The sequence below is a fragment of the Ascaphus truei genome, chromosome 3 (genome assembly GCF_040206685.1).
Source record: "Ascaphus truei isolate aAscTru1 chromosome 3, aAscTru1.hap1, whole genome shotgun sequence".
Classification (NCBI taxonomy): domain Eukaryota; kingdom Metazoa; phylum Chordata; class Amphibia; order Anura; family Ascaphidae; genus Ascaphus; species Ascaphus truei.
The window spans coordinates 320,890,770-320,905,306 of NC_134485.1; the positions used below are offsets into that span (position 1 = coordinate 320,890,770).

Here is a 14,537-nt window from a genome sequence, read left to right on the forward strand (position 1 = left end):
ATATAACTACCAGAGGTCATCCTCAAAGGATGAAAAATCAGTGAGACTTTAATTGAAAAGTACTGATCCTTATCAGACTGTATTGATGTCTCCCAGACTAGCTGATGCTACAATACTGTATCAGTGATTCCAAAGCACTGACCCTACAGGGACTCAGTGAGCGCTAACAGGTGTGCAGCACAGGTCCCAGTACAGCTGTGGGATCACTAGTAGTGAATATAAAGACAGATCCGTGTGACATTGAGCTGAATGGCTGTGTGATCCCCAGTGTGACTGGATGTAGTAGACATGTGCTCGCAGTGTATATGGCATGCTCAGGACTGGTGTCCTTGCAGGGGAGGGCTGTGTGTCCCCGCCTCTGAGAGCTGATATATACCCCCACCCTGCGCCCCTCCTCCCCCTCATACAGCACAGTGAGGGAGCACAGGGGTGTGTGGTAGTTGGTGCTGCTGCTGCTTATTCTGCTGGGACCGCTATGACTTTCAGGCGCCTGAAGAAGCTGCAGCACAAGGAGGAGTATGCAGCGCCCCCGGACCGGGCGGTATACCGGGACAAAGCCGACCCCTATAGCGCTCTGGAGAGTTACAAGGCGGCTGACATGTACAAGGCGTTGGCGGTATCTGGGGGGACACTGCCCAGACCCAGGAAGGTAAAGCTAAAGAGATCGCGTTGTAATCGCTAAATCCTTTTTTTTTTTTTTTTTATAACGCTGGAGGCGCATGTAACGCTAGTGCTGCCGAGTTTGGCTTCGTCCAAATAATGCGCTGAGGAGCCCCCACCAGCACTGGGGACGGGGGCGGGGGGTTAATGCAGCAGGATTCAGGCTCGCCCCAGAGCTGAAGCGGTTAATGCAGCACGGGGGTCCCGCTCCCCTCACGGAGGGGAATGGGTTAATGCAGCAGGGGCTGAGCAGTGAGATGCAGCCAGGGGTGAGTTCCCCGCCCGGGAGTAAAGGGGTTAACGTCCAGCTCCTGTGCAGGGAAATGTGAGTAGTAGTGATCCCCGCCCGGCAGTGAAGGGGTTAACGCAATAGGGGGGGGGGGGGGTGCATGAGTTGCTGCAGCAGGGATGAGCCCCCCAGCTCTCAGGCGGTTAATGCAGCGCGGAAGGGCTTTGAGGAACATACACCACCCCCTCACTTTGTTTTGAAAGTTGACTTCTGCGTTACTTCAGTGGGATTTTATTGGAGCCCAGTGCTAAACACTGCAGTCTGAGTGTGTGGGGTGAGTGCTAAACACTGCAGTCTGAGTGTGTGGGGTGAGTGCTAAACACTGCAGTCTGAGTGTGGGGGGTGAGTGCTAAACACTGCAGTCTGAGTGTGGGGGGTGAGTGCTAAACACTGCAGTCTGAGTGTGTGGGGTGAGTGCTAAACACTGCAGTCTGAGTGTGGGGGGTGAGTGCTAAACACTGCAGTCTGAGTGTGGGGGGTGAGTGCTAAACACTGCAGTCTGAGTGTGGGGGGTGAGTGCTAAACACTGCAGTCTGAGTGTGGGGGGTGAGTGCTAAACACTGCAGTCTGAGTGTGGGGGGTGAGTGCTAAACACTGCAGTCTGAGTGTGTGGGGTGAGTGCTAAACACTGCAGTCTGAGTGTGGGGGGTGAGTGCTAAACACTGCAGTCTGAGTGTGGGGGGTGAGTGCTAAACACTGCAGTCTGAGTGTGTGGGGTGAGTGCTAAACACTGCAGTCTGAGTGTGTGGGGTGAGTGCTAAACACTGCAGTCTGAGTGTGTGGGGTGAGTGCTAAACACTGCAGTCTGAGTGTGGGGGGTGAGTGCTAAACACTGCAGTCTGAGTGTGGGGGGTGAGTGCTAAACACTGCAGTCTGAGTGTGGGGGGTGAGTGCTAAACACTGCAGTCTGAGTGTGGGGGGTGAGTGCTAAACACTGCAGTCTGAGTGTGGGGGGTGAGTGCTAAACACTGCAGTCTGAGTGTGTGGGGTGAGTGCTAAACACTGCAGTCTGAGTGTGGGGGGTGAGTGCTAAACACTGCAGTCTGAGTGTGGGGGGTGAGTGCTAAACACTGCAGTCTGAGTGTGGGGGGTGAGTGCTAAACACTGCAGTCTGAGTGTGTGGGGTGAGTGCTAAACACTGCAGTCTGAGTGTGTGGGGTGAGTGCTAAACACTGCAGTCTGAGTGTGGGGGGTGAGTGCTAAACACTGCAGTCTGAGTGTGTGGGGTGAGTGCTAAACACTGCAGTCTGAGTGTGTGGGGTGAGTGCTAAACACTGCAGTCTGAGTGTGTGGGGTGAGTGCTAAACACTGCAGTCTGAGTGTGGGGGGTGAGTGCTAAACACTGCAGTCTGAGTGTGGGGGGTGAGTGCTAAACACTGCTGTCTGAGTGTGGGGGGTGAGTGCTAAACACTGCAGTCTGAGTGTGGGGGGTGAGTGCTAAACACTGCAGTCTGAGTGTGGGGGGTGAGTGCTAAACACTGCAGTCTGAGTGTGGGGGGTGAGTGCTAAACACTGCAGTCTGAGTGTGGGGGGTGAGTGCTAAACACTGCAGTCTGAGTGTGGGGGGTGAGTGCTAAACACTGCAGTCTGGGTGTGGGGGTGAGTGCTAAACACTGCAGTCTGAGTGTGGGGGGTGAGTGCTAAACACTGCAGTCTGAGTATGGGGGGTGAGTGCTAAACACTGCAGTCTGAGTGTGGGGGTGAGTGCTAAACACTGCAGTCTGAGTGTGTGGGGTGAGTGCTAAACACTGCAGTCTGAGTGTGGGGGGTGAGTGCTAAACACTGCAGTCTGAGTGTGTGGGGTGAGTGCTAAACACTGCAGTCTGAGTGTGGGGGGGTGAGTGCTAAACACTGCAGTCTGAGTGTGGGGGGGTGAGTGCTAAACACTGCAGTCTGAGTGTGGGGGGTGAGTGCTAAACACTGCAGTCTGAGTGTGGGGGGTGAGTGCTAAACACTGCAGTCTGAGTGTGGGGGGTGAGTGCTAAACACTGCAGTCTGAGTGTGGGGGGTGAGCGTTGTAGTTTTGTGGAGTCTTCTGTCCCATGGATCTGCCTTTACCTGGTGATCTCACGTGTTTTTTTCCTTTCTGTTGGTACCACATGCTGACCAGGATCTGAAGCAGTGTTACAGTACTTGTACTGGAGTGGGTGGAAATCATTCCTGAAATACACTTTCTTTGTACACGTTTTAATGTAGCTTCCTCTAAAAATGAATGGCAAGCTTTATATTGTGTTTGTGTGTGTGTGTGTGTGTGTGTGTGTACATTCACATGTCTTAGACAGGTCTGCAACCCTCCCTTTCACCATTATCATCTAGCATACAGTGCTTCCACTGCAGCAAGGGATTATGGGAAATGGCATGCAAATGAGCACACCGTGCCACCTCTTGCCTGAAATCCATTTTGACATGGAACCCTTATAAGCTAATGCTCTGCTGTTCACACAGCTTTTAAGCACAGCATGGGAATCAGACGCAAAGCCAGAGAAACCATTCTGACATGTTTCGACCTTAATGGGTCTCATCAGTGTGAAGTTGGTTGTACTGCTGTCTTTGCAATTTTCAAGGCTGTAGGGTTTACAATCACGTTTTAAATTATGGTGGGTGAAAAGGGCAATAAGAAACATATATGTATATATGTATTTTGTGCATTTGCGTAATGCCCGTATATGAACACTTTACTGCCCGCTGAGAGCCGCTTCCTGTTGAGTTCCCATAACAATAAAACCTCAATTACTTTTGCGATTCCTGTACATGTCCTCCTATCACTTGCCTCTTTATGATGAAACGGTTGATCTTTAGAAGTGTGATGTTTTCGCGGCAGAATGGTTCCTCCTGCCCTGCGACCGTGCCCTCTAAACAGGCGATCTGTTCAATAGGAACACATTCTTGTTTTCCACAAGGTGAGAAGGAAGCGGGATTTGAGGAAATGTTGACTATTCTCCGGGGACTCCAAACACAATTCAGTATAAGAGGGTCAGCTGTGTTTTAAAGAGAGAACTTAGTTTGACATCAGATATTTTGCACTGTGGAGGCGTAGCGATTACGCTCTGCTGTAAAGTAACAGTGTTGCTCTGTGTTCCTCAGTGTTTTTGGGTGCAAGTAAATTTTGTAGACATGGGGCAGATTATGTCTTTATAGTGCCAACATATTCTGCTGCGCAGTACAATAGCGAAGGGAATTTAATGCACCAGTTTGTTAGTGGTTGGGGCTAAGGAGCTGGAATGACTCAAGGTCTCACATAATGTTTTTATGGTCTGCTTTCCAAACGGAAGCATGAAAACATACGGATCAGTAAAGTATAAAGATCTATGGCTGGGAGTCATCATCAAAGGGCGATGAGGGGTATGGTGCCTGGTCCAGCAGTAAGCTGCCTTTGACTTGAATGGAAGCTAGTGCCAGATCAGATAACTCCCGACCTAAGTCAGGGTAACGACAAGGTCAGGCTGCCCAAATGGTCCTTATGTGCGGTCACGCTGTTTTAGATTTAGGTGCTTGCAGTTTTGCTGCCAATCAGGTCTGCAGAGCATTGCAAAGCGACACGTTGAAAGATTTATATTCAATGATCCAAACGTGCTGGTTCAAAGGGTTGGAGGCAGCAAAGATCTTAAATGGTTGAAAGTATTATTTTTATATAGATGCAGTACTTTTTCTGTGGGGGTCCTATGCATGAACTGGTGCTGGGAAGAGGAACATTATATAGTCATTAAATGTGCATGTAAAATCTGAAGCTAAACAAACAAAAAATGTAACCCTCATTTAAATGCCACGCTGGACTCTTGCGTTTTGCTCTGAGATAAGAAGCTGTCAGTTATGCAAACACCTAAATTATCCCTTTATGGTCTTTACCAAACACGAAACTGGTAAATCAAGTTTCTATTGGAGCGAAGCGAGTTTCTCCAGCGCTTATTTTACTATCGCACTAAAATCTAATTATTTCCTTATTTGCATGGTTTCGAGTCGGCTAGGAAAAATATACTGATAAACAAATACGGACTCTCGGTCTGCTTTCTTTTACTGTTTCCTGGCACCAATAACCATTTCTGTGCCAAAATATTTCCCCCTCTGGCCTTTGTAACAGGCAATGGGTTAGAGATGGAATGCAAAGGTGTAAAGAGGGATTCATGGCAGAGGAGGATGGTTGTCAGTGTAAAGTCCCAGCAGAGGACCAACACATTTAAGAGTGTACAATACTTGTATCAGGGCACTTCCACTGGCGGCCCGTGGTTCCTGCTAATTTCATGCTCGTTGCTTGGGCAGCCAAGTGCATTGTTTCTCACTGAAACCCTCATGTAAGTAAAGATCATGTAAATATATATGGTACCGCTGTGCAAAAAGTTGACCCATAAGTTTCAAGTCTGTAAATGTCTGTAAAATGACATTACAATTAGCTTGCAGCCCTTCTTTGTCTAAATGTTTCCAGATGTGGTTTCCTTAGGCCGCGTGTATAGCGCCGTCCATAGCGACGGCGATACGACAGGTGACGTCGCCACAGGTGAAAGTTATATTTCGCCGGGCGCTTCCGGCCATTTGATTGGGTTCAAGGGCCGTCACGAGGCAACAGCCCTTGAAAAATCAAATTTTGCCGGCTACCAGTTTTTGCGACGTCGCAGTGTTGCCGTCGCGCTTACTATATAAGCGCCGCATGTGGCGGCGGCAATGCATTTGTTTTCGGGCGACATCGCCGGCACTATAAGCGCAGCCTTAGAGGGTTAATTGAAGGAGCCCTGCCTGATGGGGTTTATCTCTGATCACTCTGTCCCCCGCTTGTGCCCCGCTCCCGCCCTCTGCCCCCCCGCTTGTGCCTCGCTCCCGCCCTCTGCCCCCCCGCTTGTGCCTCGCTCCCGCCCTCTGCCCCCCCGCTTGTGCCTCGCTCCCGCCCTCTGCCCCCCCGCTTGTGCCTCGCTCCCGCCCTCTGTCCCCCGCTTGTGCCCCGCTCCCGCCCTCTGTCCCCCGCTTGTGCCCCGCTCCCGCCCTCTGCCCCCCCGCTTGTGCCTCGCTCCCGCCCTCTGCCCCCCCGCTTGTGCCTCGCTCCCGCCCTCTGCCCCCCCGCTTGTGCCTCGCTCCCGCCCTCTGCCCCCCCGCTTGTGCCTCGCTCCCGCCCTCTGTCCCCCCGCTTGTGCCTCGCTCCCGCCCTCTGCCCCCCCGCTTGTGCCTCGCTCCCGCCCTCTGTCCCCCCCGCTTGTGCCTCGCTCCCGCCCTCTGTCCCCCCGCTTGTGCCTCGCTCCCGCCCTCTGTCCCCCCCGCTTGTGCCTCGCTCCCGCCCTCTGCCCCCCCGCTTGTGCCTCGCTCCCGCCCTCTGTCCCCCCGCTTGTGCCTCGCTCCCGCCCTCTGCCCCCCCGCTTGTGCCTCGCTCCCGCCCTCTGCCCCCCCGCTTGTGCCTCGCTCCCGCCCTCTGCCCCCCCGCTTGTGCCTCGCTCCCGCCCTCTGTCCCCCCTGCTTGTGCCTCGCTCCCGCCCTCTGTCCCCCCTCTTGTGCCCCGCTCCCGCCCTCTGTCCCTCCCTCTTGTGCCCCGCTCCCGCCCTCTGTCCCCCCTCTTGTGCCCCGCTCCCGCCCTCTGTCCCTCCCTCTTGTGCCTCGCTCCCGCCCTCTGTCCCCCCCTCTTGTGCCCCGCTCTCGCCCTCTGTCCCTCCCTCTTGTGCCCCGCTCCCGCCCTCTGTCCCCCCACTCTCGCCCTCTGTCGCAACGTCATGCCCCTCTTCCCACAGTAATGTTGCCGCTTTCTGTTGGCCCACTGCACCTGCCAGATTTAAGGGCCACTTTGATTTACCTGAAGGGGAGGAGAAAACTTTGCTCCGTAATCTTTGGAAATGTGGGGTTCCCCAGAGCTAGAAATAGCTTGGTTCATAATTCTGTGAAAACAAGAAGTAAAAAAAACACTCTTGAGCATGTTCACATGCATCAGACAGGTCTGCATCCCTGCCTTTCAGCCAAATCTCTTGGCATACAGTGCTTCCACTGTAGCCAGGGATTCTGGGTAATGACATGCAAATGAGTACTTGGTGTCACTCTTTGCTTCTTGCCCATTTAAAAAAAACTAAATAATGGGTAGATTTCTGCTTTAAAGTGGCAATTTTTTTGGCACTTGATGCACATGTTGACTGAAAGCAAAAGTGCTGCAGAATTTGCCAGTTCTCCACAATGTCCTGGTTTCCAGAGAGCGGACTCCTTTCAACCTGGTATTGGAGTGGATAACAAGTGCATACATTAAGTGACTTATTAATTGTGCAGTGTGCAGTTGTTTCCTCCTCATGGGATCCATTCTGGAGCACCGCTGCTCACGGAGTGACCCCTGATCCCTGACACTGGTGGCTGGGAAGGGGTCGTGACAGGTCAAGCAGAAATGCACCATGTTTTCTGCTAAAATAAGTTGTGCAGCAGATGAGAATGTTTTTTTTTTTCAAATTGGTTTGGAGTCGGATTGGTGTCAATGGCAAGTGCTTCCTAAACTTAGGCAATAAGATAAAGAAATCCCACAATATTTGGACATTTTGATTTTTTATACTTACAATAAAAATTATATTTCTCGGGCAGCAACACAATCGACGAACACGCATACAAAATATTTTGTTTACATCGTCAATTTTGAGCCAAGTTCTCATGCAGTAGATACATACAGGTTAAACCATGAACCCTTTTTACATTGCTTGAGATCTTTAGTTATTTATGTCCCGTTATGTGCTACGGTTTCTACCGCTGCAAGTCTACGGGCAGTTGTCCTATGGTACGGAATCTTTGGCTATCCTAGAGGAGGATATTGGCTTGGTTGAGCGGTGGGCGGCCCCATGTGATTGAAGGATTTCGTAAATCAGCCAGGGTTGCCACATCTTCTTGAACTTTGAGCACGATGAGTCCCTAAGGATACCGGTTTCTCAATTTTAAGGGCATACCATATTCCAATTTTTTTTCTTTTTTAATATTTTTTTTTTCTTCTGTGTAAATGTTGCAGGTTTGGACTCATCCATAGGGCGGCTAAGGAGCATCTCGCTGCATGTTAGGACAGTTATTGTGATGTTTATAAATATTTTTATTTATAAATATCTGTAGGGAAATAAGAATTTGAATATTGACTTCTTCTTTTTTTTTTTGTATTGTGATTCTGTTCACGGTTACCAGCCCAACTAGTGTGTTCCTGAAAGGGAGTGACGTGGGATTACTTCTCGGCACAAGGGCAAAAACTGTAACATAATCAGAAGATTTTCATGATGGGGAAATAGGGAGTAAACTAAACATCAAGTAGGAACTAATGTTCTAAAGCCACAGCTATGAACTTTGTTTAGTTCTTCATCTCTATTATAGAAGAAAGAATACAACATTTCTGTATCAGTTTTACCAGGTGATATAGAGGTGTGTGTGTGTATACACAGCTGAACCCCGTTATAACGCGATCCTTGGGGGCCACAGAATGAGACCGCGTGCTCTCCTCTCTGCAGCTGTCAGCTCTCGTGCGCAGCATCGCAGAGGAGGGTCACATGACACATCACACATTTTTTAAACATTCAATTCAATGCTTTATTGCTAACGGACACATACACACACCTACACCATGTGGGAATTGAACATTAATACATTTTATATAATACACATGCAGAGATCGAACTCAGGACCTTCCATATACTGGCACCAATGCTTTACCTCTACACCACAGGCTTGGTGTGACAGACCCTCTACAACACATTGCCACAGTGCAAAGTGCACAGTGTACTATGTAAATGTTAAGTTTCTTTCTAAGGTCGATGACATCACACAGTCCATGTGGTGTAGAGTACAGAATTGAGCTAGCCTATGAAAGGCCCTTGGTTTGATTCCTGTATGATATGGTATAATTTATAAATTATACTATATAATAAAATAATAATTTATAAATTATTTGATTTTTTTAATAAATTATACCATATCAGGCAAAATGGAGGTTTTCAAATCTCGGGAGCCATGCTCAGACCGCGTTATAAGCGGATTCGCGTTGTAGCTGTGTATATGTATATATGTGTGTATATATATATATATATATATATATATATATATAATGACACACACACACATATATATACACACACACACACATACATACACACATACACACACACACACACACACACACACACATACACACATACACACATACACACATACACACACACAGTGGTTGACAAATCACCAAAAAATCTACTCGCCACCTAGTACCAAACGTGTGCTGCTTGGGCCAATAGGAGCTCGCCACGATGATAAATCCACTCGCCCGGGGCGAGCAAATGTATAGGTTTGTCGAACACTGTTTGTATGTATATATATATATATATATATATATATATATATATATATATATATATATATATATATATATATATATATATATATATATATATATATATATATATATATATATATGTATGTATGTGTGTGTATATAATTTTTATTATTATTTATATATTTATTTTGTTATATTTCCCACCCAATCTCCCATGTAGTTTTAGGTGCTCATTTTCTTGTAACTGAACAAAGTGACCAGTAATCTGAATTTTGGACTGGCTTTCTGTGTACCTCAGCGCTCCTCTCTTCCACAGGAACTGGTTGCTTAGAAGCACATTAGTGCTGAGAATCACATTCATTAAAGAAAGTGTTGAGCTTTGGCACGTCTTCACCTACATTCTTTACATCATTTGTGTTATTCGTACAGAGGTTTTCAACCTGTTTGGTGGAACCCAGAGGTTTTCCAGCAGGTGACTGAACGGGTGTCCCATGGAAAAATGGTAATGGCAAAATATTTCTGTCTTTGAGAAACTTTTTTTGTGGGTTCTAGATTACAAATGTCAGAAAATGTTTATCATATGGTTATGTTGCTATACATATGCATACTAGTCATCATATTTTGTACAGTAATCATTGGGGGGGGGGAGGTAACATACGGTACATAGACTGGGGTTCTGCATCATCAGAAGAACTTTTGTAAAGGGTTCTGCTATTCTTAAAGATTTGTTCAGAAGATATAAGCATTTTAAAATAGTGTCCGGGAGGTTAAAATGGAGCTCTCCCCAGAGCTCAGTGCGGTCTAACGGTAACATCATTCTCTAAACACTAAACCTTCCTTTAATATTTTTTTTTTTTTTTTAGAGACCAGGGCATGCTCAGGGCGCAATACACTTAAGGTGATCTTGAAGTTACCTCCAATAGGCTTGTGGGCAGGATTGCTCCATTAAGATAACATTGTAATACTATGTTGACATACTAAGAATAGTCACTGAATTGGTGTCTTGCTTTACTGTGAAAGTATATCAACTGATCTGCAGCAATGAGAGCTCAGTACATGAAAACGCTGGCACATCTGCCCCAAGAACTAACAAGTGTAGGACCTTTCTGGTCATCTGCAGCCAATACCAACAGTGAAAGTAAAGACCTCTCAGATCAGCATCCCTCATATAAACGTCGCAGCTAATCAGCTAATGATTTGTTCTGCTGTTCCTGTAGCTGTCCTATTTGCTTTTTTTCTTATCCAATTTGCCTTAATCGCGCTGCTTTTGTTAGCCAGACTTGACGTTTACTCACAGTTACTCAGTCTCCTCCTCCTCTCCCTCTATTATTTATTTTTTTTCCATTTGCTTTTCTTGTTCCTTCCTAAACAAGCAGAGGGGATAATGGTCACACCCTGCCTCTTTAGATTGCCATCATTTAATGATGTCTTTGTCTAAGCCCTGTCAGGGCTCTTTCCTGTGGGGAGCAGATGGTTCATGAACTTGGGGACAATAAGAAGAGATGGCTTTTGATGTGAATAGAGAGGAGTTGGGACATGTTTAAAGGGGCAACCCAGCGTTGCAACATATTCTGCAAGTGTAATGTGTTGAAAGCCCTCTGCAGCATCACACACTGTTTAAGATTAGTTTATGAGCTTGGCAAATTAAGCCCATCCAAAAAAAATAACTTATTGGGCAAATATCCCATAATATACAATATGTACCATATTTACCAAGATGTGCTATGCCAAAGGACACCTTTTAGGGTCGTAAGGTGTCTTCTGGCACAGGACCGCTTGGTAAACCTGGCCTATATAGGATTTTTGTTTGTAACCGCTGGCTAGGAGCTGATATCTTGGCCATCTTCTGTAAACTTTCTACAAAATGCTTATTGTCAATATTCTCCAAAAACAGAATGGTTTTCGCAGTGTCGTGTGACCACGAGGAGAGCGGAAATGAATTCTGCTTGTACTAAAAATGGTTTTCTTTATATAGGCTTTGTAGCACCGAGGCCTTTCCTACAACTCTCAAACAATTAGGGTCAACATAAGTGCAGCTTAATACATAGGACCTATTGAGTTAGTCGTTTTTTCTAATCTCTTTAAACATAATACAGTGTGAGCTGGCTGTGTAAGATAATGGGGAAAATAAACAGAGTTAGATTAGGACTTTCTTTGAATGCATTTTTTCCTGATTGGTGGCTTGTCTACATTGACACCTGTCAAACTGGTCTTTTTGCAAAGATAAACTGGTTTAAGATTATAATAAGAAGAAACTGCAGAAAACAGTCTTCAAATAGCCTACAGGTGTGTTACTTGTTTGGATGCGAAGGTTACCTTAAGTCCCCGTCAAAATAAACATCCTGTATTGTATAATGACACTGGGTATCTCCATGCTCTTTCTATGTCACTGTTGAAATAGAGCCCACTGGGATTATTAGAGAAGGGAGTGTAACATGGCTGTGAGGATCCCTCCCACCCCACAAATGTACTGGGGATGGGGGAAGATAAATTAGAACTAGGGGTTCGAGGTTAGGTTTTGACTGTGCGCTGGTTCCTTCCCGAAAGGGTTACCTTGTATGTAGCGGGGCGGTTGGCTGGGGTCTCTGGTGGATGCACCTGTGGGCGCACACATGAGGCGCGTTCCCTCACGCCCCCCTTGGGGTGGACGTTGTTTTATATTGGTTATGTATGTGCTGTTTAATACTACTTGTTGTCTCTATATGGAACTTGTTTTAGCATTTTAAAGAGAAAAGGTGGATTTCTTGTCCCAGCACAGGTTGTGAGGGTTACAGTTGATATGTGCTGGTTTGGGTCGGAAGGCTAGTTATGCAGAACCTTGGCAGGGTTCTGTTTCGTTAAGTCTCCCTTAATCTTTATAAAAGGTCAAATGTTACTGTGGGTCAGCGAGCCATGTGGATATGTAGGCTCCTGGCATGTTTTTTTGGATACGAGCAGGCTGGTATACTGGTTTAATGAATTATGCTATTAAATAACACTTTGGCCACACCCCATCAATTCATAAAGTGTTGTGTATTCATTGACTTTTCTGTGGACAGGTGGGTGGGTGTGTCGGGCCTCTGCAGCCAGGTGGCTTTCTCTTCTATTGTAACCCGCAGTGATGGCAAAGCTCCCTCTGTATTATGTTGGGGGGATTAAAATGGACAGTCCAGGTCAGCAGCTGCTATTTTTGGAAATATGTATCTGTTGCAATATAATGGAGGTAGCTAGCCGTGGAACACACTACCATTTTAACATGACAATGGTTTATTAAATTATTAAATAGCTTTGCAAATGTAGTGCCTAATTCTGAACAAGAACAGCAGCAATGTATTCTCCAATACCTGGTGCCCTGATTTGTGCTTTAAGCAGGGACTTGTACGTAACCGATGGGTAAATACTTTTGGAGGCCATTTGTGAGTACGCACAGGTTATTATTTTGGGTCGGTATTTCTTCAAAATAGAAAGCTGCCCGATGCTTTCACCACGACGTGTGATCCGGATGAAAGGCCGTGTGGGCCCGAAACTGCGTTTTTGGGATGTTTGTCTGTTCCTTTGTAATAAAAGGCAACAGATTTTTCACCACAAGTATGCCTCAAGCATCTATTTACCTGATGTCAAGACCGTGCGTCTATTTCTAGAGTGCTGTTCCCGTCTGCTTTTTCTTTAAAGGAAATTAATGACAATTTGTATAACAAGTTTTTTTAAACATTTTGTATTTGAAACGATTCTTAAAGTGGCAATCCCGCACATTATTATTTTTCCAGGGAGACGTCCGGCTGTAGTTGCTGTGTTCTTACAGTAAGTTCGCATGGGCGCTGGTATTGTCTTGTAGGCAGTCGCAATGTTCTCCACCTAGTGACAGTGCGTCTTCCTATCGGCCTGTGGGGCCGTGAGATTTGGCTACCATTTTGATTTTCCCAAAAGGGAGATGAAACACCGGCACAGAAAGGGTTAAATATCTCTGGCCCGAAGTGGTCGGTCCAGAGTTGTAAAAAGAGAACACAGTTCAGTTCCTTTAAGATTCCTTTATTAAAAAAAATAAACGTTGTGGGCAGGATTACAGCTTTATATTTTCTTTGTATTTTGCTACTTAGGTACTTTTTATGAAGTGCTCTAGATAAGCAAAAACTGATAAAGATCTGGGGTTAGACACCAAGTTTTGTTGTCTGAGATGGTTAATGATCATTTTTTGCTTTTCTTGGTTCACATCAATCCAGCAGTGTAGTGAATTGCCCTTTTTTGTACATGGAAACAAGACTTCTTTTTGTGTTGGGTTCAGTTTTGCGTTTATATACATATTTGAGATTCTTTTCTGCGAAACATAGAGTAGAGAGATTCTCACTTCCCCCATTCTCCCCTCTCCCGTTGACGCCTACTGCAAACATTGAAGTTTCCATTGAAAGGGGCATGTAAAGGCCCCCCTCTTACCCCCAGTATCTGACGCTCGCTTCACGTCATGAACCGCCAATAACACAATGGGACAATTTGTCTTGGGAAATGAATTCCAAGTTATTAACATATATGCCGGACAATATGAAAGCGACTTTTAAACAGCCAGCCCTTGGCGAGCTTTGTAAAGATAAAGGGCTCTCCTCATACTGATACTGTTCTGTGTTTATGCATGAAACAAAGATGGCATTAGTGCAGGAATCCTGTCCATGTTAAGCATCATTTGAATGCATAATAGATGCAAATGTTAAGGTTTTTATTCTTCTGCGCATGATATTCACATGCGTTTTTGAATATGCCATTAGTCAAGGGAAAAATCAACAGGTGGGGACTGACATTGTTAGATGCAAATCTGTACTAACACTCTGGCGCACTTGTGTTTTTTAACCATTTCTGAGAGCTCTAAACCAAGATGGTAATAGAGAATATATTTGTGAGCTCTGCAGGTTGACTCCTGGTCCACAGTTATCAATAGAAACACAATGATCCGGGCTGGCTTATCTTCAGATCTTGCTCTTGTGCAAAAGGTTTCTAGCAGACCCCCAGGCCCATGGAAACACAAAGGCAGGACTGAGTCATTGTCAGGCGCTTTCAACTTGTCGTTAATTAGCTGGTATAGAGGACTCCCAGAGAGATCTATACAAGCATCTATACAACAACTGCAACAGAGCAAAGCACCAACAAGTGCGATCCGTGCGCCGGCATGGTTCACATAATTGTGACGATTTTTCGGCATAGAACAAAATGGCCTTATTTTCCTTCATGGGAAACGATGGCTTTGATGCAGTCCATTAAATTGACTTCTGAGGAGAGATTTCAAAATAATACAAACGGTTTGAAGAATATTTTAAGGGCAGTCTCCCTGTCTCTTCTTTTTAGCATCATCGGCGTTTCATAGATTTCCGTGGAGTT

General features: G+C 46.2%; 1 protein-coding gene across 1 annotated transcript in view; it reads left to right on the top strand.

Annotated features, from left to right (window-relative positions):
* The first annotated feature begins 382 nt into the window (after positions 1-382).
* Positions 383-14,537, top strand: part of TAMALIN (trafficking regulator and scaffold protein tamalin) — a 37,840-nt gene continuing 23,685 nt past the window's right edge. The window contains exon 1 of the mRNA XM_075591179.1: positions 383-649. Within this exon, the coding sequence (XP_075447294.1) occupies positions 476-649 (174 nt within the window). The 5' untranslated portion in view covers positions 383-475. The remainder of the gene's footprint in view (positions 650-14,537) is intronic.